Below are 25082 nucleotides of genomic sequence, written 5' to 3' on the forward strand. Positions count from 1 at the left end.
TGACAGAGAAAGAGGCGAGTCACGGAGGAAAATTAATACTTCACTTGAGCAGAGTGGCACTGCAGTGTTTATTTTTAGTGGTAAATACACAGCCATGCAATCACAATGTAATGTATTTATTCACTGTATCACTGCAGCCATCAAACTGACCCAGACTCACGACCTGATTTCTGCACCTTTTTTCTTTTTCCTCTCTCTTTTAGTGCCATTCACATGTCATGTAAAGGAATGACAAATTGCACCCCAGTGCAGATTGATTATATCACAGCTGCTTTCTTTATCATTGTCATATTCTGTGTCTGACAAATGATCCTGTCTCCTATCTGCAGTCAGACAACAGCGAGAGCAAACTGTTTGGCAGTCCACAGTCCACGTTACATAACTTATAGTTAACCTACATTCTGGCTGCCTCTCAGGTTGCTGCCACCGGCTCTTGTGGCCCCATTTTCTCAGTCAAGCTGTGCCAGCGATGTCCCACATACAGCAATATACTGACAAAGTTTGACAAAGCTTCGGGCATGTGAAACTCTGCCCCACTTCCTCCTTCCTTCCTGTGGATACTATCGCAGGGATTTACCCTCTTTTAAAGGCCGTGTTCGGTTTTCCTGGATATAACAGGAGGTATCAGGTGGAGCTACCTGTCAGGTGCCAGCTGGAGCCACATGCTGCATAGATAGATGGATAGATGGATACTAGATAGATAGATAGATAGATAGATAGATAGATAGATGGATAGATGGATAATAGATAGATAGATAGATAGATAGATAGATAGATAGATAGATAGATGGATAGATAGATAGATAGATAGATAGATAGATAGATAGATAGATAGATGGATAGATAGATAGATAGATGGATAGATAGATGGATGGATTTGCCTCCCTCTCTCTGAATCTTTGATGTCTTACTCCACAGCGCCTCTGGAAATGTCACATGTACACATGACTTGGCTCCTTTGTACATAGCCTCTGATGTCATATTTTGACAGTGGTCACCATGGTCGCAAGGGCAAATATAGCCCGACTGCTTCTATTTTAGAGGAAAGGCAGTGAATCATTACGCTCGCCTTCATCTGCAGCAGTATTGTCAGCATCTTTTAGTCATCATTATTGTCGTAGTTTTTTATTGACGTCAGCGGTGGTGGGTCTTTTTTTTCTCTCTCTCTCTCTTTCTGACTGCAGGTTTACTCATCCAAATGAGCAAATATTGGTATTTATGTCTCAGGCAGTTACTTATCAGGCTTCTAGCTTTTTAAAGGTTTGTGATAGGCTTTCAGTGAGTGTTCAGAGATTCGTTTCAAGGCTCCTGAAAACAGCAGTGGAATGTAACTGAGTGCATTTACTCGAGTGCAGTTTTAATGTACGTGTTACTCTGCTGTACATCTACTGTCAGCCACTGTGTCGCTACGTTTCGGAGGCAAATGTTGTTCTTTGACTACATTTATTTTACAGTTTCAGCTACTTGTTATCTTGTAGATTTGTTTTATTATCGAAAGTATAGTACAATTTATGGATTATTCTTTTTCTATTTAACAATATATTTCTTATATTTATTTGAAAAGGGACGATGGACATTAAGTAAAATTCAAATAAATGTAAAAGTACCTGAGTTGCAAGATTTTCATCAGCAGTCCCTTTGCCTGATGTTGCTCGACTTTCAAAATGAAAAATTAAAGCAATACATGTAATACTAAATCAATCTATATTGTAATGAAAATGTGCACAACACATTTAAAGAAATTAAAATAATGTAGAATAATAAGACTATAAGCTCTTCTCAGTGTATCAAAGCTGCTTTTTTCATTTACTGAATCCTCTCCTGCCTTAGATTGGTTTATATGCAATTCTAAACCATTGCTTCCTTTAAATATGCAGATCTATGAATACCCTGCCTCTTTTTCTACTTCCTTCTCCCCACTTTCTGCAGCTCAAGCACACCAGCTCACCTATAATTCTGCTCAAGCAAAGTGTATCAAAGTTACGTATTTAGATTTGGCTTAGATGTGACTCTAAACCATTGTTACGTCTAGATTGTGAGGATCTCTGCCTCCTCTTTCACCCATCAACACTCAAGCACACCAGCTCACCTATGATTCTGCTCAAACACTGTAAAGCTGCTCTACACTACACAATTTCAAGTTGTTATATTGGAGTAATTCAGCCGTACATGTGCAAACCGGAAACAGCTTCTCAAGAATAAAGATACAGAGAATCCCACCCTGCAGGTTGACAGGATTGGTTCTTTAGTTTTGTGACATGTGAAACCCTCGAAGTCTGAATCTGTGTTTTTGAGACTGCCACCAGTACACTGCAGTTTCAAGATGGAAATGTTCAGCTGTGGCTTTGGCTGCTTATTTTGCTCATGATATGTCTTCTACAGTAAAAAAAACAAACACACAAAACGCCATAAGGACATGTCAGCAAGGTAAAAAAAAAAAAGAAAAAGATTTTTACTGCAGGGAGTTTTTACACAAAGGAGCTATATAGTTTTTCCACTGCTGCCTGACAACGTTAAATTCTTCAGCCTTTCTCCATCCATCCATTATCTATACACCGCTTAATCCTCACTAGGGTCGTAGGGGGCTGGAGTCTATCCCAGCTGACTCAGGGTGAAGACAGGGGACACCCTGGACAGATTGCCAGTCTATCTTAGAGACAGACAACCAAGCACACTCACATTCACACCTACAGACAAATTAGAATCACCAATTAACCTCAACATGTTTTTGGACTGTGGGAGGAAGCCGGAGAACCTGGAGAGAACCAACGCTGCACGGGGAGAACACAGAGACTCCACACTGAAAGATTCCTGTGTGTCCTCACTGGGATGCTAACCAGCGACCTTGTAGCTGCGAGGCAACGATGCTAACCACTGAACCACCCTGCAGCCCTCAGCCATTCTCAATAACCTTAATTGTCAAGATTCAATAAGCAACAAGCTAAAGTTTAAAAAATCCCGTTGCTAGATAGTCTTTTACGGGTGTGATTTATCAGATGATAAAATAAGCACAAACACCAACGACAGGAACATGTATCGCTCCTTCTTGGAGGATCTCTGGTGTATCTGGACAGACAGTCTGAAATCTGATGCACAATCAATAAAAATAAGTGTAACAGTTTAAAGCTGATTTGACTCAGTTTTTTCTTACGTGGTAAAAAAAAGAAAAAAGAAAGTGTGGCACATTATTAATCAATTATTTCCTTGTTTTACTACAAATAGTGATTCACAAATGGCCCAGAGAGAATGATGTCTCCTGACAGGCAAACAATAGAAAACATGGGCTGTAATGATGCTGAGTGACTGGATGTCTTTATCAATTTGGTATTTTTAGCTGTATTGTATGGGCACACGCACCGCACAGACAAAATCTGACGTAAAATAACCGAAACTGCTCCAGCGTGGGCAGACAATCTTGTTCATGGTTAAGAGCTCACACAGAAATGAGATTTCTGGTAGCCACAAACTCAACAAACTTCTAGCAATGGACAGAAAAATCTCACTGTCCTCACTGTACAAATGCCATCACATAAAGACTTTGGGTAAAATTTCACCGTCGTGACACCTTAAGTGATGCGTCAAGCGCTCTCCTTTTGTCTTTTGCCGTGGTGTCAGTTCAGGGGGCGACACCAGAGAGCTTCCTGTGACTCTCTAATGGCAGCTCCAGGCCTTGTGCCAGGCGTGCGACGGCCTAAAGTTGGGGCTGGTCCAGGGGTGATATATTATCTCAGAGCTAGGGGGGCTCCAACATCTCTGAGTCCATGGGTGCTCCCAGTGCAACACGTAGTCCGAAAAGCTGATATGAAACAGATCCACACTCGTCCCGAAATGAACTGCGACGCATAATTCAAGCACCTTCATTTACGTTACATTAGTACAGCAGTTGTAATGTTTGAGGGTAACAGGAACCAAGTACATTTTTTTAAGCTTTATTTCTATAATTTTCAAAGGCAGCTTTTCCCTCATTGTATTCTTGTAATTGCACAATCCATGCACTACAGTGTTGTTGCAAAACCAAGTCAAGCTGCAGCCCCGAGTGCAAAGTAGGCTATAAAACTACAATGTTCAACAGAAAAGATCTTATCTGTGGCTCAAGCTGTAACGCTATAAAGCAGCTGTGTGATTTGACATTTCCCCCCTCTTCAACAAATGAGCTTCTTGTCAACAAGAGAGCTGTGCTGACCTTTCTTACCATCTCACAAACTCAGAGAACAGTAAAACGCATCACATGGCAGAGATGGATGTCTCCGCGTCTCTGCTGTGGCACTTTCATTATGCATTCACGAATACAGGCCCATCGAAGTAGTGCGAGTGCCTGCAGTGTGTGTGTTCCTGTTGTCGTGTTGCCTCAGCTGATTGCGCCTGGCTGTCGGCCCTGCAGTGGGAGCTCCTGTGCTCTCCGAGCTCCGCCACAGTGTGCTCTGCTGTTGTTGTTGGCTGTCACATGTGGCTCCATGTGAGGCTTTCGCAGGAGCATGCAGCAGCAGGAGGAAGGAGACCTGTTCTGTTCTCAGCTGTTCAGGCCAGTACTGACTGTTCTGTGGAACTGTGAGGGTGAGACTGTCTGCCTCCCTCCCTCCCCCAACGTTCTCAATCCCTCACTGATTGCCTTGCTTTTCCTCCATTGCAGCTGGCAAAACACATGCAGCAAAGGCTGGCAACACAAATGTCGGGCTTCTCACTTCTCTCAGTGATTTCTGACCCTCTGCTTTTTGTTAAATTTGTTTGTACAGTGTTGTATTTTAAAGGTACATGAGATGTGTGTGTGTGTGTGTGTGATGCATCACATGCCGTCCAGCAGTCCACTGGTTTTGCAAGTAGGTGGGATGTAAACATGTGCACATGGCAAACTGTAAAGCGTGACAACAATGTTCTGTCAACAAACAAGCAGTCATGATGCCCTTTAACCACAGTCAGTGTAACTGGGAGGAGTCATGTTGCTCTGGCTCCATCTCCTGGTGTCTACGTGATAGTGCCAGACATTGATGGTGTTTTTCTCCATGAAGCGATGAATGAGCCACTTTCTCCACTGGAGGTCGACCACAGGCCAAATAACTCCCCGTCATTGTGACTGGACTACACTCAGACTGGTGTACGCTGCTCCTGTGCATGTACTTAAACTGGAACTTCATCTCACAGTATGCAGCGTGTTGATACTGAATGTTTACTTTGACAATCTGCAGTAATAAATGGATCCTACATGAAAACAGTATTTTCTATCATCAGAACAGTTTTGGTAAATTCACTTTTTTTTCTCTGTGTATCTCATTTCTGGTTTTCTGGACTGTAGAAAGAAGGTCTTGCTTGAAAAAAAAAGAAGCTTAAAACCAATCAGAAATGAGCAACATTTAAATCAGGATGCTACTTGACAGGTTGATTTCCTGGCAGTCAGTCAAAGTATGAACGAAACACACCTGATATCAACTGCTGTTTATAACTTCTTCCAGTTTGATTATTGCAGACTTGTTAGCAAACAGTTGCCTCTTTACCGCATAACTGCATATAAAAGATGGACGTAGCTTCTGGGTCTGAAAAGTGAAGCCAATGCAGAAGTGCCTCAAACCTGCATTCTATCTAACAGCCAGCAGGGGGCGACTTCTCTGTTTATCTGATTGTATAGAAGTCTGTAAGATAATAACGTCACTTCTCACTCGATCTGTTTCACCAGTAATAGTTTATCTAATGAGTTTATTGCCCAAATCTGTCGTTTCAAGTTTCCTTCAATGCAGCATGATGTTAATTTTGTAAATTATGGAGCCGCTTAGAGTAAAATGTACAACAAAGTCAACCTTCGATTGTCACCCCCAGTTCTAAAAAGTTCCAAATTGACCACTCACTAATTGAAAATGACTCTAATAGTTTCAACATAAAATTTGTTAATAAAAAAATATACCAGCTTTAATGTTAGACTTGTGGAAAAAAAAGAATGGGTTTAACACTACACTTGTTATTATAAAAGAGATTACAGCAGCTTAAACATTAGACATGAGAACAAAAAAGTGACTATAGCAGCTGTTTCCTACTTTATTTCTTGGTTTCTTTTCATAGTACTTTTTATTTACGTAGTACTTGTATACTTTCTTTTACATATTTTATTTAGAATTTCTCAGATCTAGATGTCTATATTCATTCTTGTCTTGTTACTGTTGTGTATCAGTTTCATTCACCACGCCAAATTCATTGTGTGTGCGAGCTTGCTTGGCAATAAAAAAGCTTCTGATTCTGATTAACGTTAGACTTGTTTGTAACAAATAAAATACACCAGCTTAAAATTAGACTTCTTAATTAAAACAGAGATCGAAGCTGCTTTAACTTTAGACTTTTTACTAAAATAATTTATTTTCGCAACTTTAACTTGAGACTTATTAGTAAATTAAAAGTGATCACAGAAGTTATTTTTTTAAAAGTATTTTAGCAGCTTTAATGTTACTACATACATAAAGTACAGCTACAAGCGATGAAGCTGATGTGGTAAATTTGCCCTAAAAAGTGGTTATGAAAGTTTTCCATATTCATTTTTTTTTAACATTTGAAAAGCCACATTAACAGATAAGTATGGTTTTTCTGTTCTCTCCTGCAAACACAGTACACAACAGCTTTTCTGCTCTACTCTTCTAATGTGTACAAAATACAATTTTAAACTTTATGACAAGTTCCCTTCAACTAATTAGCATGTTAAAATATGTTTTCTAACAGTGTGGCAGTTTTGTAACCCCGCCCCACAGACTGCAATCACCAACAGGAACGAGCACCACATCGATTTACATGCACTGTCAGCTCTTCCGGTGCTCTGCTTGTGCTCTTGTATCAGCAGAATAGCGGTAGCAACTTATCACATTATCATCTGTTTAAGCGCACTGAGGAATGACGGCATGCGCGAGGAATGAATGCAGTAATAAAGTGACAGGGGTACACATGCGAGGTGCAGATAAAATGCTGCTGCTCTGGGTTCTGGCATGAGATACAGTAACAGAGCAGCTATGCCAGGCATTTCAGCACCGACATCTGACTGGACCAGCTGTCAGAGTGCACACAGGTCTGGTTCCTCGGTGGTTTATCATGCCTCACACTGTCAGTGCTGTCGTTAGTATTTACTGAAAACAACTATTTCCATCAAGTTATGGAGGAAGAGAGATGTGGAGGATGTGTTTTTGGTGATATGATCTGCATAATAAAGACAAATAAAGTTGGGAAAATGGAGCTATTCGTTTGTAGTTGCTTTCAGAAAATGCAGTCCAGTGTTTTGAGATATCAGACACATTTATCAGGGGAAGTTATGGTGGTAAATCTCACAGCCGGAAGCCTTGAATCACAAGGTGTTTGAGGACTTTGGCCGCTGGAAATTGCTGTGTCTTGTGAGAGATGCTCCTAAACCACAAATCAGGCAGGAAGACAGAGATGCACAGGTGACTTCTTCTTCTTCTTCTTCTTCTTCTCTTCAGGTAAAGAGCTGAATATTCGTTTGCTTTTGCAGAGAGAACATCATTCACACTATTAAGCTGCGTTACACTTTGCAGTTTACAGAGTTGCATGGCTTATATGTAAGTTTTATACAACATTAATGTGAATAGAAACTTTTCTACTTAAAATTAAGATGTATTTCCTCTCTTTTTTGAGTCGTGCATGACTTTTAGCGACATTCTAATCATTTGCTGAATGGACATTTACACACAGTCACCTGGAGGCTTAAATTTGGGTTTGCTGTCTGGGTGCAGGAGTTCATAAACATTAACAGAGTCATATGACTGCCAGTGTCCCCGTCTGTTACATAATAACTCAGATGAAGCTGAAGCTGTATACTTGGATGTTTGATGATTTTAGATTTTAATCATTTTAGGTTTTAATGATGAGCTGAATAATTGGATTTGATTTTGTCTGTTGTGTTTGGTTGAAGAGAGAAACATTAGTAATGATGCAATTTTAACAGTGGTGGGAAGTAACTAAGTATATTTACTTAAGTACTATAGTTGAGTTGTATTCTGTGATACTTGTACTTTAGCATTTCTGCTTTCTGCTCCTTTATTTTTCTGCTCCTTTTACATTTAAGAAGAAAACATTGTACGATCTGCTCAACTGCATTTTTCTGACAGCTTTAGGTACTTTTGAGATAAAGATTTTGCTCAATGGATAAAATAACCAGCTTTTAAAATACAAAATATTGCTATAAACCACTGGTTTCAAACCTTTTTTGAAGTTTAAAAAAAAAACAGCGTACTGTTGAAGTCACATTTCAGATGTCTATGAGTTGCTAACAGCTCCACCAAATCGTAATTTTTCCCTCTAAACTCATCACATAATTCAATTTCCATAATCATTCAAAGATTTAAAAAGAAGACCAAACTGCCTCTTTACTTATCTCTTAAACCTTTATATTTATCTGCTATAACTGCATATAAACTGTATGTAAAGCAGTTCAAACTAACTCAACCTGCAGCAGCTTCATTAACCCTGATGATCACTGTTAATTATCTAATGAAATAATAATAATAATCAGGCAGAGTAACCAAGAGAGGACTTTTACTTTCATACTTTAAGTATTTCTTGCTGCCAATACCTACATATTTTCACTTATGTAGGATTTTTTTTGTAGGATTTTTACTTGTAATGGGGTATTTTGACAGTGCTGCCACTTTTACTGAAGTTCAGGATGTAAATACTTCTTCCACGCTTGACTTTTAGTTCCACAAATCATTGTTCTTTATTGCAGCCGTTGTTAGAGGGACTGTGATGGAGAAATTTGGCCTGAGGAGGACTCAATCCCTGAAGAGTCTTTCTGATGTTCAGGAAAAGTCCTGGTTCCGGCCGGCTTCGACCCGCTGGGACAGAAGATCTGTCGCTGAACTGGTGCAACAGTAAGTTTTACACAACACATAGGTCACGTACGTATATAAAGTTTATATTGTGCACATTTATGGTTTGAGCGTCCTTCGTCTTTTCCTGCCACATTTACACTCTTGTCACTACAAACCAGCTGGTCACAGGAGCCATTTCTAACTAATCTGTCTATAAATGTGTTCCAACAGTTACCAAAGCTGTGCGGACCTGAGGAGTTATGAAAAAGCCGAGCAAAAACATGAGGTAGTACAACTGTTTTACCAAATTAATCTGAAAAAGGATGAATAAATCTGAAAAAAAATCAACCGCTCTCCTCAGCTGCCAGAGAGCTGTGTGGACGGCCGGTGGAGGGGGACGGACAGCAGGGACAACGTGGCCTCCTGGGGGTCGAGAAGAAGCTCTAACCTGTCCAGGAGCCGCTCCATGGAATTCCTCCCTCAGCGGGAGACCTCCAGCACCAGAGCTCTGTGTGCCCTGTTTGAGTCCAAGGCCTCCCTGCAGCAGAGCAGCTCTCAGCTCCAGTCCGACAACACGGGGAGAGACTGCCCTCTGCAGGACGGGAGAGGTCACAACTCTCCTCTGAAGGACACTCAGGTGTGTGAGTCACTGTGCCGACACTACCACTGCTTTACATACAAGTAACATGTTGTGATAGCTCCAAAAACAAGATTCATTTCACATAAATCATTCTTACTTTGCAGAACATTATCAGTCACACCACTTATCACATTGCTCTTGTGTTGCTCCTCAGCGTTTCACATAACTGCCAGTAAACAATATGATGTTAAACCTTACATTTGTCAACATATCTGCAGAAATCTCTCCCCTGAAAAGGAGGACATAACCATAGCTTTGTTTAATGCTCCTTAACATACAAACAAAGTTAACTCAGAGAGCATGTCTGTGAAGACTCTCAGTCATCCAGGTCATGCTTATTCTTGTAGTTTAATCGTAGCAACTGGACTTGCTTGAGTTCCTTGAAGACGTTTCACCTCTCATCCAAGACGCTTCATCAGTTCTGACTGACTAGTTGGGAGATCCAGATACTGATATCCTTATGGAGCAATTAACACCTGAGTTTCGGTTCCAACTCGGGGTTTGTTGCTCCTCCCCTTCATTACTTGGCAAAGTCCTGTGAGTTTCTTATGTGATGAGAAACCAGCAGAGCTAAAATAGAGGCGAGGTGTTTTGCAATCTTTAGGTGACAGGGTTAATGCTGCTGATGATGGGTCTAAGTGGGTATCTTTGGGAGTCCATAAATGCAACGAATGGCTTCCCCTGGGTACAAGCGGTAAACGAGGGGGAGGAGCAACAAACCCCCGACTGAATCCAAGACTCAGGTGTTAGTGGCTCCATAAGGATGTAAGCATCTGGAACTCCCAACTAGTCAGTCAGAACTGATGAAGCCTCTTGGATGAGAGGTGAAGCGTCTTCAAGAAACTCCAGCAAGTCCAGTTGCTACCATTAATCTATGAGAATAACTCAAAGAGGAGCTCACAGAGAACTCTCAGGGTGAGAAGAAGGATTAGTTGAATCAGTGTGGCACTAACAGTAGGCTGTACTACAAAATAGTGGTGACTGCAAATGATTAGTAGCTGTAATTTGATCTCATTTGGGAATGTGTTACAGACAAATGTAATGTGATTACAGTAAAACACATGTTGTGGCAAAACAGATAAACTTTAATAAAGAAACTTGCTGGGTGGTAAACAGTTGGACAAACAAAAGGTGGCTGGAGAAGAAAGAAATAAAAAAAGTCCATAAGTGAAGAACTAATCCAACAAAAACTATATAATCCAGAAAACACAAAGACACGAGGGGCTGGGAGGCAAGTGAACAGAGAAACAGGATAAAAAAAAAAACTAAGATCACCAGAACTGGAATGCAAGGAGAACCAGAAAGGCAACAGGAAGGTTGACGCCAACAGGAGGCACAGAGAAAAGGAAACCGCAGTAGAAGGAATCTAACAAACCCTAAAAACTGCTACAACACTGGTCATCCAGATGCTTGCAAACATTTAGTCACCATGAGTCTGCCGCAGAGTCCAAAGTGTGTTCTGGCACTTGGCTTGACGTGGTGGTTCTGACACCTGACGAGGTTAACGGTTCATTTGACAACGTACAGAACAGCAGCAGCAGACAAGAACACAACACTCAAACTATCACCTGATAAAACACACACACACACACACACACACACACACAACTTGACTGAACTATTTTACATTCTTATACGGCTTATTTGCTTGAATTTGTTCTCATTTTTTGTTCTATTTCATATTTGCACTTTGTAACTATGCTTTTGAAAGATTCTACACAAATGATATTATTATTATTGTTGTTGTTGTTAAAAATCTGCCTACTAGTACATCAAACACTCACTAATAGATCTTATTTTCTCTGTCAGGTACAGACAAGAAAGTAGTATCAAATATCTCATGCATCTCATTTAAATAAATCAAAGCATCTTCCAAAATGTCAAACTATTTGTCCGTGCTCTCTTTAGTTTAACTTACTCAGTGAAATGGGACACAGTGTACTGCGACACTAGAATCATCAAAAACGTTGCTGTAACCCTCCTCAGTGACTCTATATGTTGCTGATTCACAGAGATCCACCCAGACGGATGGAGGAAAGCCAATGAATGGACTCCCGGAGCGTTACGACAGAGCGTCCAGGCGCACACACGGTAAGCAGACGCATTTAATTTCATGTTTATAGTCGCTGACGTCCAAGATGGCAGATGGGATCAGTGCCAGGGTTCCTTCAGAGTCAAGAGGCGCATTTCACAATGAGCTGTCCTCACTTGAAGTATTGAACTAATGAAATCTGAATACAGGCACATGCCACAAATCCAGCACATCAGATGAGTCTAAATTAAGTTTCCACGGAGCAAACATGTCGGGATCAAGGCCTCTGGTGCTTCAAGCGTCGCCATGTAGATCCTGACAGAGTTTGGGAAGCAGTAACTCATGGTGCTGTTTGGTGGTGGGAGGCAAAAAAGCTAAATAAAGACAAGGATGTAGTGGTGTAAATGCATAACTATGTGTTCGGCACACATGCTCAAGATAGGAGTGAGGCCGGCTTTGACCGTGACGCAGACCTTGGCCCTGTGAGGTGAGCCGTCTCCGAGTCCAAGAACTGATATTGCTTCAGCGGAGTGACGTTTTTATTTTCTGGTGTGAGTAAGAGAAGAACAGAAATGTGAGAGCATAGTATCCAAAATATTTTAAAATTTTCAGTTATAAAATCGATTTGTGGTCAAATAGAAGAATTGATGTGACATACTAATATGAAGCAGTATCTATAGGAGTGTTATTAGAGCACAACGTTACCAAAATAGGACCTTCCCGTGTGTGTTTTTTTTATTATGCTGCCGACAGTACTCCCATTGACACACATACTATTGGTCCCACCCAGCGCCCGTTATAGTGGGTGACAATGTAGCTATGGGAATGGGAGGTGGAGGGGAGCCCCAGTCCTCCAGTGACTGACAGAGGTGTTTGACTCAGTCGAGTAGCGGCAGTCAGCGTCCCAAAATAGCCTAAAGTCTTCCACTGGGACCGCGGCTCCCTGATAAAAATCAGCTGTCACCAAGGCCACAGGACTAGAGAGTCACAGTAAGAGAGGAGACGAGCTGCAGCTCACATCACAGAGGCCTCCAGAGTCCAGCACAGCAGAGACACACAGGGAAGTGGCAGGGAGAGCAACGCTGGATGCTACTTTAGTAAGTGGATGTCAACTTTATTCACTGATGAGGATGTGTGGCCGATGTGGAATTACAATCCTGCTGTGTAGTAATGAAGCTGTTTTATAATACAGTACTTAATTTCTGGCTTGATGTGATTCTAATATGTGAAAAAAAAAGCAAAATGGATTTACTTTATATCATCCAAACAGGATTCAAAACATTAAGTTTTACATGTTGTATCATGCTGTTTGTCGCCTTTATTTAAAGAGATGAATGTATGCTGTTGAGTTTTTGATTGCCGACTTTCCCCTGAAGTGTGTCGATCCATTTGGCTTCTATCTCTTTATGAGCTATAAAGGTCACAATCTGAAGTGTCGTGACTATTTTGTTGGAATCTTCATTAAGTCTTAAGCGGATATCGATTTTCAGTCCCCTTATCCTTAGAAATGTCTGGAATGGGAGGTCAGAGATCGCCATCAATCAGATGCTCAGATGGTTTCCTTCTTTCTGTCATCAGTGCTATGACGATTAACTATCAGAATCAGTACATCTGTCATAACAACGAATAGGAAAATCAACTTTTTTTTTATCTGCTGTAACGCTCATTGCTGTTTGGGGGGTCTGAGGCCCTCTAGTATGAACGCTCTGCTGGAATGCTGGTTTTCATTACAGTCTGTGAATGTGGCTACAATCACCAACAGCTGAAGGTGCTGAAGGTGGTGGTGGTGGTGGTGGTGAAGAACAAATACCAACTGCATTTCACCGTCATTTGTACAGCTGCCAGCGGCCAAAAACGCCCTCCCATTACCGTGCCGCTAATAGCTCCTTTTTCATTCCTGGAGAATGAAGCCAGATCAAAGACACGGCAGCAGAAGCTACTTTGACGCTGTGGGAATCACCGAAAGAGATACCCGAAGTCAATGAAAAGTCCCTTTTACAGATATATCAGTATTTCACCAGCTCGTCATACGAGTGTGAGCATACAGGTGATGACAAGTGACCTCTGGGTTCAGTGGGTGAGGACTTCAGCGGGACACGCATGGCGCTGGCTTGCTTCATTCTGTCTGCTCACCCATCTATGAAAATGCTTTAAGTCCAGACTCGTGAGAGGCGCCAGCTCGCTGGTCCGTCCTTTTGTCCCGCGAGGGCTTAGTGCGTGAAAAGAGGAGGTGTGTTTAAATCTGGCCATTAGTTACAGCTGGATGGCCTGTGCAGCAAACTGGGCTGTTGACCTCTGAACATATTGTCCACCCTGCTGTTGTTGTTGAAATATTTCCCTGAATTTATCATATGCAATTTTACCTACATTAACAACTATTATTACCTGACAAACTGAGGGCATTTGTTTAAATTGGTCCAAAAAAAAACCCCAAACTGTAATATTGCCGGAAAAAAAAACAACGTCTGGTGAAATAACGCAGCGGAGATCATTTCCATGTTTTTTAAAGGGTCAGGCAGTCGCATTCCTCTGGTCAGGTGTTGATGGTTTGATGGTGGACAGCTCATGCAAACAATGTGCAAACAATCTGTGACACTCCAGCTGAGCTAGCAGTTGCTGTTTTTTTTTTTTTTTTTCTTGGGCGTCATGGTCGGTTCGTGGCATGCGGTTTGGTGACAGGCTGTGCGGGCCTGTTCGTCTTGTCCTGTCTTATCCGGATCAAAGCCTAAATTTATCGGTTTGTTTGTTTCTCCTCAGTAAAATGTATTAAATGTAGTTTCACGCCTTGATGTGAATGAAATGGGTTCCACAGGAAACCGCAGCAGTGATTAGAAAGATTCCATCTTCACTATAAATACACACACTATAAGCACAACTAAAAATACAGACACAGTGTTATCATTAAACTCGTTGCTGACACGAGACACACTCTGCCGTGCTTATCTCAGACCTACTTTTAAATGTGCCAACAGGTTTTAACTCGTAAAAGTGAACCCATCCCAACACTGTTCGTCCTCGTCTGCAGATTTTATACAGATATGGAACCATTTTGATTGATTTTTTTTTTATTTTCTGTTGCAGATGACAAATATAGTCCATCACTGACCAAGGGGGGCTCCCCAACGAGACCAGCCAGAGACAGGACATCCACGTCCTCCTCAGTCAGAGACAGATCAGCTCTCTATCTGTCCAGAGCAGCAGCTATCGACTCCACAGGAGGCTCAACACAGCCAGTGAGTTCCTGAAATGCTTCTCATTCCTCCCTCACTCTGAGGTCAAGCGCTTCAATAGTGAACCACCACTGTGCTCTTTCACAATAGCAGCAAATGTACAATAAATCTCTTGCATGCCTTAAATACGTGCAACACAATGCCAATATTTACAGAAAGCAATGTTGCCTCTGATCCAAACTGACTGAAATCAACCCTTTTCTATTGTTTAACAGGAATTCGTTGGTACACCAGTGACAAGAGCGAAAAACAGTAAGGTACTGTAAAGACCATTTGGCTCCATTTACAGCAGAATGTGGTTTCGTCTTGTTGTGTGCTGTGTAATTCAGTCTTTGCTTGCATAACCAACGACACACTAAAACCTCAAAAGTTAAGAAACTTTAGACAGAAGAAACTCAGTACAGCCACAAACAATCCAGTTAGCAGTCTTTAATTTTAGGTTCAAGATTCCTATATAGACAGGCAGCAGCATTCTCATAAATAGTGAGGTACAGTGTAATAAAGAGAACAGGAGCAGTGATGTTGCTGTGACAGTTTCTCAGACTACTGTTGTTACTGTTGTAAAACCTTAAAGTGTCCGTGAATTTAATGAGCAAATGTAATAATATGTCAACGTTGTGTTAACCTTTGTTTTTACTGCCCCTGTGTGGCCAGAAAATGAGTTAAAGCTGAGATAGGCAATATTTTTATGGTGTCATTGGGCATAAATTTCACATTAACCTTTCAGCATGTTGTAATTTAAGTAGTCTGAGAGAGAGCAGCCTCATCCTGACTCTGTATTCGGGTTATAGGGATAAAATGTGAAGGTACAATGGGATAACCAGACGTTTTATTCATGTTTGAAAAATACTTCACTCATCGCTGGTTTGAGAGGTGGAGGACAAAGAGTGGAGGGCGAAGAGCTGCAGAAGGAGGGTTGTATTTAGGAAATTGTGGTCTTTTTCTTTTACGTTTTCAAGATTTCTGCCTGATTTCTGCCTACTGAAGCTTCAATGTGGGCTTGAATTATAGTCAAAAATCAACATTGTGTCCTACTGGTGTCATTTTTCAAGATAAAAGCCAAAACAAAAGCACGTTTCCCAATCAAGTGCTTCGATCTGCACTCTATGTATTCAACAATTCATATTTCCAGGCGTTTCTGTTGAAAGAAAATATGCCAAAATATAATCATAACAGCGACTAGCTGTACTCACAGTGCCGAGAACGTGTCTGCGTGACGTCTGCCTACTAACAGCTGTGCAGTGTTTTGCTAACTCTGGTGTGACAGAAGATGGTTTGCTGTGAAACACATCAAGCGCTCACAGAGGAAGGTAAAGTATAGCTTCTCTTGTTAAATGCATGCCATTCTAATATTTGCATGTATCTTTTTTACTAATGTGTTATTGATGACTAGATCCTGATAATGTTACTTCTGTCTGCTTTTTTTTTCCCAAGATGGCTGACGCCACCAGAAAAATCACAGTTTCACAGTCACCTCATGATGAAGATGACCTGCCTCTCCCCCCACCTCCTCCTGTACCACCAAGACCCCTTGACTATGAAGGGCCCTTAGCTCAAAGTAGCCTCCCTCTGCCTCCACCTAAAGAAACCTTCTCCATGTTCTATCAGCAACGGCAGAAGAGTGAGCTGAAAAGGCTTTTCAAACACATCCACCCAGACCTCCGGGCGAATCTCGATGATGCAGTGGACGATGAGATACTGAAAGCAGTGCAGTCAGAAAACACTCAAGCAGGAGACGCAGCATATCAGGGGGAAGTGCAGTCCATGAGGTGGATCTTTGAGAACTGGACTCTGGACAATATTGGAGATCCTCATGCAACTAAAAAGCTGCTGGATGAGGAGGCGTTACAAGGTGGTGACGTCCGAAGCACCTCCTCGATGTTTGAGCACATCGACAGCACCCAACAAATGTCTGCTCAAAGACAGACTTCTGTCAGAGGGGATGTGAGAACATCAACGTGGTTGTTTGAGACCCTGCCTTTAGATTCCTTAAATAAATCAAAAAGAGAAGAAGGCGAACTGGTTGAGGCAGTGCTGAAAGAACCCATCCACCCTGGAGATGTAAGAGGGACTCGGCTGCTTTTTGAGTCTAAAACACTGAGTGACTTGGGACGCTGCAACTCCATCGAAGACTACAGCTTTCTGAAACTGAGATCTGAGCTCCAGGAGCAGAAAGGAGATGTCCAGAAGACCGTGAAACTCTTCCAGACAGAACCTGGATGTGCCATCAGAGACAAAAGCGGTAATATCCATGAGATTAAATCCATCTGCAGAGAGGAGATCAACAGCAGCAGCATCAGCACAGCCCGGTGGCTTTTTGAAACCAAGCCTCTGGACCTGATTAATAAGGGAACTGATGGGGTGAAAATAATTCGGGGAATATCTCTGGAGGAGGGGCACACTGGTGGTGTTGACCGAAAGAGGTGGATGTTTGAAACGCAGTCGTTTGACACGATACAAGAGGTCGTGGGAGTGAACAAGTTTGAGGGAACTTCAGGGGAGGCTGATGTCGACAACAAAAGGAAGCTCTTTGAGACGCAACCACTGGCAAAACTAAAAGGAGACTCTGGAGAACAGTCTTTGGAAAAGGAGGAAATAATTGGAGGAGATGTCAAAACTTCTCTGTGGCTGTTTGAAACTCAGCCAGTGGAGGCTCTTAGTGACAGCTATGAAGTTGGGCGCCTGCAGAAAATTACCCTTTCAGCTGAAGAGCAAGGAGAAGTAAAAGGCAAAAAACAAATATTTGAGAGTTGCAGTATTCAAAAGAGCACCTCATTGAAAGAGCAAGAAATTGAAAAAGGTGATGTTAAAGGATTCAAACAACTTTTTGAGACAATTCCTTTGAGCAAAATTGCTCACTCTGATGAGGAGATTATTGAAAAGGAAAATGCCATTACAGCTGGAGATGTAAAAGGTAACAAAGCAATGTTTGAGACAACTCCTCTATACGCAATAAAGGACAGCTCTGGAAACCTCCATAAGGTCACAACAGTCAGCCGAGAAGAATTCATCAAAGGGAAAGTCAAAAACTATAAGTGGATGTTTGAGACCAAGCCTTTAGACCAGCTGGCAGAAGAAAAAGGAAATGTTGAAGTAATCAAAGGCATCACCAGACAGGAGGACACTGCGGGCGATGTCAAGATGGCAAAGTGGCTTTTTGAAACCCAGACAATTGATGGGATCCATTCAAAGTTCAATCAGACTGAGCAAAGCTCGTCATTGGAGGAGGAGCATCGCAAAGGTGACGTCAAGACCTGTAAATGGTTATTTGAGACACAACCAATGGATATTTTGTATGACAAATCTGAAAAGATGAAAGAAAAAGAAGCGATTGACAATACCAGTGTCAAGTCCATGACTTGGCTTTTTGAATCACAGCCTCTTGACAGCATCAAAGATGGCGATGAGTACAATCTGAAACTGTGCAGCACCACACAGGATTCTGTCAAATCAGAGGTTGGTGTTCAAACAGTCAAGCATCTTTTTGAAACAGAAACCTTGGATAAAATAAGTAAAGACGTAAATTCAGAACAAGATTTGAGATGTATCAGTCAGGTCAACTTTCAGTCAGGGGATGTCTCACGGGTCAAAGAACTCTTTGAATCCCAATCCCTTGATGAAATAGGATTAGAAATGATGGCAACCTCAGATGAGCAGAACCGAGATGAACAGATCGAACAAGGTTCTGTAAATAAATTTACTTGGATGTTCGAGAACTGTCCCATGAACTTGATCAATAAGGACAGCGAAGCTACAAATGAGCAAAGAGTTGGAGGTCTTGAGAGTGGTGATGTACAAAACAAAAAGTTTATTTTTGAAACGTCCTCACTGGACAAAATCCACGATGAACCGCTTGAGCAGCAGTCAGTCTGTGTGGAGCAGCCTGTGAGCAATGTCGATGTGAAGTCAAGCACGATGATGTTTGAGTCGCTGCCACTGTACGCCATCAGAGACAAAGAGGGCCAGTTTCACGAGGTGACAACTGTAAAGAAGGAAGAGGTGAAAAGTGGCGATGTAAGAGGAGCAAGATGGATGTTTGAAACAAAACCACTAGATGCCATCAAGGCAGAGAATGAAGTTTATGTGATCCGAGCTGTCACCCAAGAAGATGTTAAGAAAGGAGATGTCAAGTCAGCCAGATGGAAGTTTGAGACGCAACCTCTGGACTCCCTCACCAGCCGAGATGAGGCCTCTGTTACGGTCACTGAAGACTTTGGAAACGCCAATGTGCAGCTCAATAAACAGATATTTGAATCTGAGGAGTCAAGCAAGAAGTTTGTGAGAATGGTTAGCGTCACTGATGTCCAGCGTGGTGATGTTAGGACCTCCACATGGCTCTTTGAGAATCAGAGCATTGACCGTCTGAAAGGGGAACCTCAGGAGCAGAGTCCAGTAACAACAGTCCACAGGGAAGATAGCCAGAAGGGAGATGTGAAACGCTGCACCTGGCTCTTTGAATCACAGCCATTGGACAAGATCAAGGAGCCAGAAGATACCGCCGTGCAAGGCGCTGAAGAGATACCAAAAGCTGACGTCAAGTGCACCACCTGGCTCTTCGAAACCACACCACTGGACAAAATCACTGCCATGAGTGTTGCTGACACACTTTCCTATTTGCATCAAATGACTTTTATTCACTCAAGTGGCATCATTATAGAAGCAAATGAGAGCAGGAATGTCAACATGGCAAAATATCTGCTTGAAAGCAGTGAAGGTGTGCAGATTCAGAAAGAGGAGGTTGTCGGGGGTAACATCAGGAACATCATGCTGCAACTCTTGCTCAAACCAACCCTCAACCCGCAAGTTACTCTTCTGAGAGAAACTGAAAAAGGTAAAGTCAACACCACAGTAGTGGAGCTTCCAGTCTTCCAGTCCTCCACTACCATCAACATCGAGAGAGATCAAAGAATACAAAACATTGCCCGGATGATCGATGAGCTGCTTGTTCAAGATAAGAATTTCAAAAAGGGAATCTTAATGCAAGAGACTGCAGAAGGACAAGCACAGATGTCAGTTTATTCGCTGATCTGTAGTCATGAGGTGAAAACTGAGAGCCACCTCACAGAGAGAGGAGACGTAAAGTCTACGATTGGAAATCTGTTAGCTACTGCCAACAGTCAGAGGACTGCAGCATCGTGTAGAGTGGATGAAAATGAGAAGGGAAATGTTAATTTGTACAAAAGCTGCATTGAGAAAGGAGACCTTCATTACCTGAAGAGTCTTCATGCTGAGGCAGAAGATGAAGTTGATCACAGCTATTTGGCCAAAGAGCAGATTGAAACAGTTCATGGTGGTGTGAAGGAAGCAAAGAGAAGCCTCTGCCAGCAAAAGGAGCAGGCGGAACGAACCATTTCTGATGTTCTGCCAGGGGATGTGAAGAACACCAAGAAAGTTTTTTCATCAGAATGCTCTGTCAACATTGACAACTGTATGGCAAAGGAGGAAATAATCCCTGGAGATGTCTCATCAGCAAAGCAACAACTTGCAGTGAAGCAGCCTGTCTTGGTGGAAAAAGAGGAGATCGTGGCTGGAGACATCAAGGCAATGATGCAGTCATTAGAACGTGCAAAGCAGCAGAGCATGTGTGTGGAGCGAGAAATCATTACACCTGGAACTATCTACGATATGGACTTATCAGCTGAAGGTCCTGACATTGAAGGAAACCAAGCACAAAAAGAGGTCATTATATCCGGAGATGTGAAAGCAGCTAAAAAGTCTCTGGAAATGGCAAAGATGCAAAGCATGCATGTGGATCGGGAGGTTGTTGTTCCTGGAAAAATATACAACCTGAATGTGTCAGCGCACGAGGAAAGCTCTTCAACAGTGACACAGTCTACATGCTCATCCTCCTCCAGAAGCCAGCAAATCAGGACTTTTCCAAAGGTCAGTGATGCAAAGAAAAATGAGGAAAGCCATGTTTCCTTTGAAGCTTGTCAACAAAGTGCAGTTATAGTCAGTAATTGTGCCTCTGAATCACATCCACCTTTTGTGGGATGTGAGTTTAACGGTCATACAACTGAAGATGAGGCAGAAGAAGCTATCAGAGGTGATGTGAAGGCAGCCATTAGGTCTCTGCAGAGTGCAGCCACAGAGCAGAAGTTCCTAGATAAAGAGAATATTGTAAGAGGAAATGTGCAGTTGGCTCTGGAATCTCTTGAGAAGTCTAGCGTAAATGTATCCAAAGGAGACTATAAAGCTGCAATGATATACAGGAATTCAGGCAGAGCTTGTTCAGAGAGGAGCAAGACTGTTCACAAGCAGTGTGTTGTGGTGTCTGTGCCTCCATCTGACACAAAATTATCTCCTTCAATTTCAGTAACCTGTGAAGGACAGCCCACCATTACAACACAGAATCCAACTCCCAACCCTGTAGCAAATGGAAACTCTAAATCGCCCAGCTCTGAAAGTGGAACTCCACCCCCAGTCCGTCAAAAGACTGAGAAACCACAGGAGCAGAAGCCAGCTTTACCACCAAAGCCACAGTGGACAAAATCAGTAGTTGTGGAGGAACCAAAAACGTTGCCAAGTCCTGCTCACCCTATTAAAGACAGTATAAAAGGTGCAGTGATTCCTCCAAAAGTATTTCCTTCACACTCGATAGATAAGCAACAAGAAACTACAACACATGGCAAAATCTGTAAAGAGACCTTCCATGAAACATACCAACAAACATCTGTTGATGAAGCAGCGCAAGCCTCACATCAAAGCCACGAACATCTACCAGTAGCTCAGGAAAAAATAAAGACAACTGCACCACTCACAGGGAGCAAATCAGACTGCCAACTGATTACCAGCAATGAAGTGGAAATAGAGAGAAATGAGATAAAGAAAATAAATGCAGCTGAGGAGATACAGATGTGCATGAAGAGCTATGCAGAAGAGGGTAAACATGAAATGAACATGAGCTTGCGGGCAGCTCTGCAGAACTTTGAAAGAAAGGACAGTGAGACTTCAGACAAAAGAGCTTCGCTGTCCAAGAAAGTAAAAGTCACAAATGGTAATATGAATGACCCAAAACAAACACATGTCAAATCTCCCAAAAAGCAGCACAGCAAGACCGAAGTGCAAACGTCAGAGAGTAACACCTCAACTGATGCAAACGTCAATGAAAAGAAACCCAAACCGGAGGATAAAGTCGTTTTAAGAGAGAAGAAAGTAAGAGAGACGGAGGATGAAAGACGACAAAGACTTTCTGTCCACAAGGACGAGATCATGAAAGGAAATGTGAAGGCAGCAATGGAAATCTTTGAAAATTTAAGGAAGCGAGAGGAACTCAAAGGAATCCTGTCTCAGGTGCAAGAAATCGAGGGCGAGACCAGCAGCGTAGACGCCTGCTGCTTGAAGACGCTGTATGAGAATGTCCCTGCTTGGATGGCTCCACCGAGTCGAAATGCTAAGCAAAGCAAAACGGAGGAAAAGAAGGTTGAGGTAGAAACACAGGATGACGATCTTGAGAGCATCTCCTCAGTGGAGACCGCATTTGAAGATCTGGAAAAGGCAAGCAAGGAAATAATAAATCTAAAGGAACAGACTTTAGCAAAACTGCTTGAAATTGAAGAGACAATTAAAAAGGCTTTGTACTCCGTCTCCAATCTGAAATCTGAGGCGGACATCGTAGGGTTGTCGGGGCTGTTCGATGAGTCTTTGAAATCTGAGCAAAACCTTCAACCAGCCAACAACATCAGGAAGATCAGTATTGTGTCCAGCAAGGCCAAATCAGGCAAAACCAAAGAGACAAATGATGCAAATCTCCAAACAGATTTTGATTCAAGTGTTTCCAGAAAAGAAGGACCTAGACAAGGGCACAATAAGCCACTTATTAGACAGACTTCCTCCCCGTCTTCCCCATCATTCATCTCCATTCACTCAGCTGCCAGAAAGCCTATAGAGCAACCAAAGGCAACCATGTCAACCTTTAAACCAAAGACAGATGATGCAAACGGTGATCTGGTGTCTGCTGCGTCAGAGTCTTCAAAAAATGGTCCACAACGTAAAGTCAGCGTGCTTGAGGTGAAAACTGTTCCAGAGCAACCGGCAGGAATAATCGGCAAGAAGACCGTCAGCGAAACATACGAAGAGACCGACGGCTTTGGCAACGTTTTTGTTTCTTCCATGACTTCAACATTCGTCACCAAACAGTCTGACAGCAAAACATCTGCTCTGTTCGAAGTGGTTGGGAGTCCAACCAGATACGAAGTCATGACATCCCCATTAATGCGAAGATCTGGCCGCCCTTTTGAAGACAAAGTGCCGAGCAAGGCCAAGGAGGAGGGGACGGTATTTGTGACATTCAGCCAACCAAAGGAGAAGCACTAAGCAAGCCACTTATCAGTGTACTTTACTTTTAGGAAAGCAGTTATTCCATTTGTGTATTTATCCCATTATGTTTTAATGAAAGGGTTTTGTTAGTTATAAAACTGATCTTACGAAATAATGAAAATGTTAACTTTAAATTGCAAAACATTTGTCTTATAGATTTTATACTGTAACCACGCGATAAAGTGTTAAGTTCTTTTATGAAGGCTAAGCATATAGTTAACACTGTATGTTCTGTTGTGTAAATTGTCGAATAAAGTAAATTTTAAGAGACGTGTTGGTATAAAGGGATTTTCATTCTCTGCACTCACCCTATTTAAGCAAACCTGAAGTGAATTTAATAATGAAAATGACCATGGAGCAACTTTACCAACAACCGCTGTGGTAACCTGTAAGTGTGCTACAGGCTGCTTAACTCATAGTCACAGAATTTACTAAAATGTCACCTTTATACACTTATTTTGAAAATTATTCTAGCAAACCTTATGTTCCGTTTTCTATAAAGGGACAGATGGTAGCAGAAACAAGAATCCAATTACTTAAATACCTGATAGTTAAAAAGAGTTCTGGAGTTTCGAAATGGTTCTCAAAATAGAAAAAAACCTGAAGAAAAATAACTTCAGGTTTTTATCTGTAACACTTCTTGATATATTGTCGTCCAAACGTAGCCTCGATTTCTATGTGGAAAAAGAATGTGCTGAAAGCAAGTTTTAAGAAAATGTATCTTAGAAAGTACTTCTTATATAAATCTACATTTTCACTGATACCATAGTTAATGCTAAAGTTTCAAGCAAATCAGAAATGGTTGAGTAGAAGACGGACTTTGATGATTTGAAATGAAATAACCCCGTTTGCATCATGCAAGCAAAATTCTGAACACAAGACTGAAATAACATCCTGTCATGTCAGTGTCTTCAGTATAAACACATCAATTTGTCAAGCAGTCACTCGTCTGTTCAGGACATGGTTAGCACTGTTTAGCTAAACCACTGGAGGCATGTGAAGTAGTCTCCATCAACTTACCCTACAAAAAAAATCACATCTGTCTTATTTACAAGTCACATTTATAGTGTTAGTGAGCAAGCTGCTTACTCACGTATCCATAAATCACAAAGTTTTCGTCTACTTTCTGCCTTTGTAATCAGCTCCATGCACATTATGCACAGAGACAACATGAATATTTACATCTTATCCTGCAAGCAAATTGATGCAGTTCTTCACATTATTATCACAATAAACTATTCTTTAAAGGCTACATATGTGGCAAAAGGGCAAAAGGAAGAAGATGGGCATTACGACCGATGGCGCCACCTGGGGAACGGCACCCAAGGAAGTACTACCTGAAGAACCTTCAATATGGTGTAGAAAAACTACTAACAAGGCACATACGACTTGTTACTGACATAGGCTGTAGACGTGTTCTCAATGAATCAAATATTTCAACTAAAAAATGTTTTTTTTTCTTTTTACTGAAGTTAAAATGACTAAATACAACATCTAAAATCACAAGTATATTTTAGAATATTGACAATAATGAATCCAACACAACCAAGATTAAACAAGAGAAAGCAGCATCCAGGACGTTCCTGTTTATGCACTTCAATGATGCCTCAGTACAACATTGCAGCCTACTCAAGGAAATTTTTATAAAATTCCTCCTAAGAAGAGCATCAAATAAGCCACCCAGTTAGTTGAGCAACGAAGGAATCACCACTTACCTATAAAGTCAACACAATGGACTAAATAGTGGTGGTAAAACGGCAGCACGTGAATCACGTCTGTTGTGGGACTTTAACACAGGCTCAGTTGTAATGGTGAGCAGGGTCAGCCAACACATCAAGACAAAGAGCAGCATTTAACTCCAGCTGTGTAAGAACAAACCAACAGCCTGGCCATAAAAAAAAAAAAAAACAATGAACAGAGGCCTGCAGGTAAAGTCTGGCCCAGGTGAATAAATCAACCACATCAGAAGTGGATCCGCGTTCATTAAAGCCACACATACGAGATTCACCTGCACTCGGGGAGCATTTCTCACGACACGTGAAGGATAATAAATAAAGTTATATGCTACA

At 41.8% G+C, this 25082-nt stretch overlaps 1 protein-coding gene across 1 annotated transcript; it reads left to right on the plus strand.

Annotated features, from left to right (window-relative positions):
* Window positions 1–12466: 12466 nt before the first annotated feature.
* Window positions 12467–21099, plus strand: xirp1 (xin actin binding repeat containing 1). The gene is made up of 5 exons (XM_008285978.1): window positions 12467–12561; window positions 14546–14697; window positions 14910–14951; window positions 16129–20577; window positions 21011–21099. Exons 4-5 carry the CDS (start codon window positions 16129–16131, stop codon window positions 21011–21013), a joined length of 4452 nt encoding a protein of 1483 aa, XP_008284200.1. The 5' UTR covers window positions 12467–12561; window positions 14546–14697; window positions 14910–14951; the 3' UTR covers window positions 21014–21099.
* Window positions 21100–25082: the final 3983 nt, after the last annotated feature.

Source organism: Stegastes partitus, unplaced genomic scaffold, assembly GCF_000690725.1.
Source record: "Stegastes partitus isolate 25-593 unplaced genomic scaffold, Stegastes_partitus-1.0.2 Scaffold425, whole genome shotgun sequence".
In the NCBI taxonomy this organism is placed as follows: Eukaryota; Metazoa; Chordata; class Actinopteri; family Pomacentridae; genus Stegastes; species Stegastes partitus.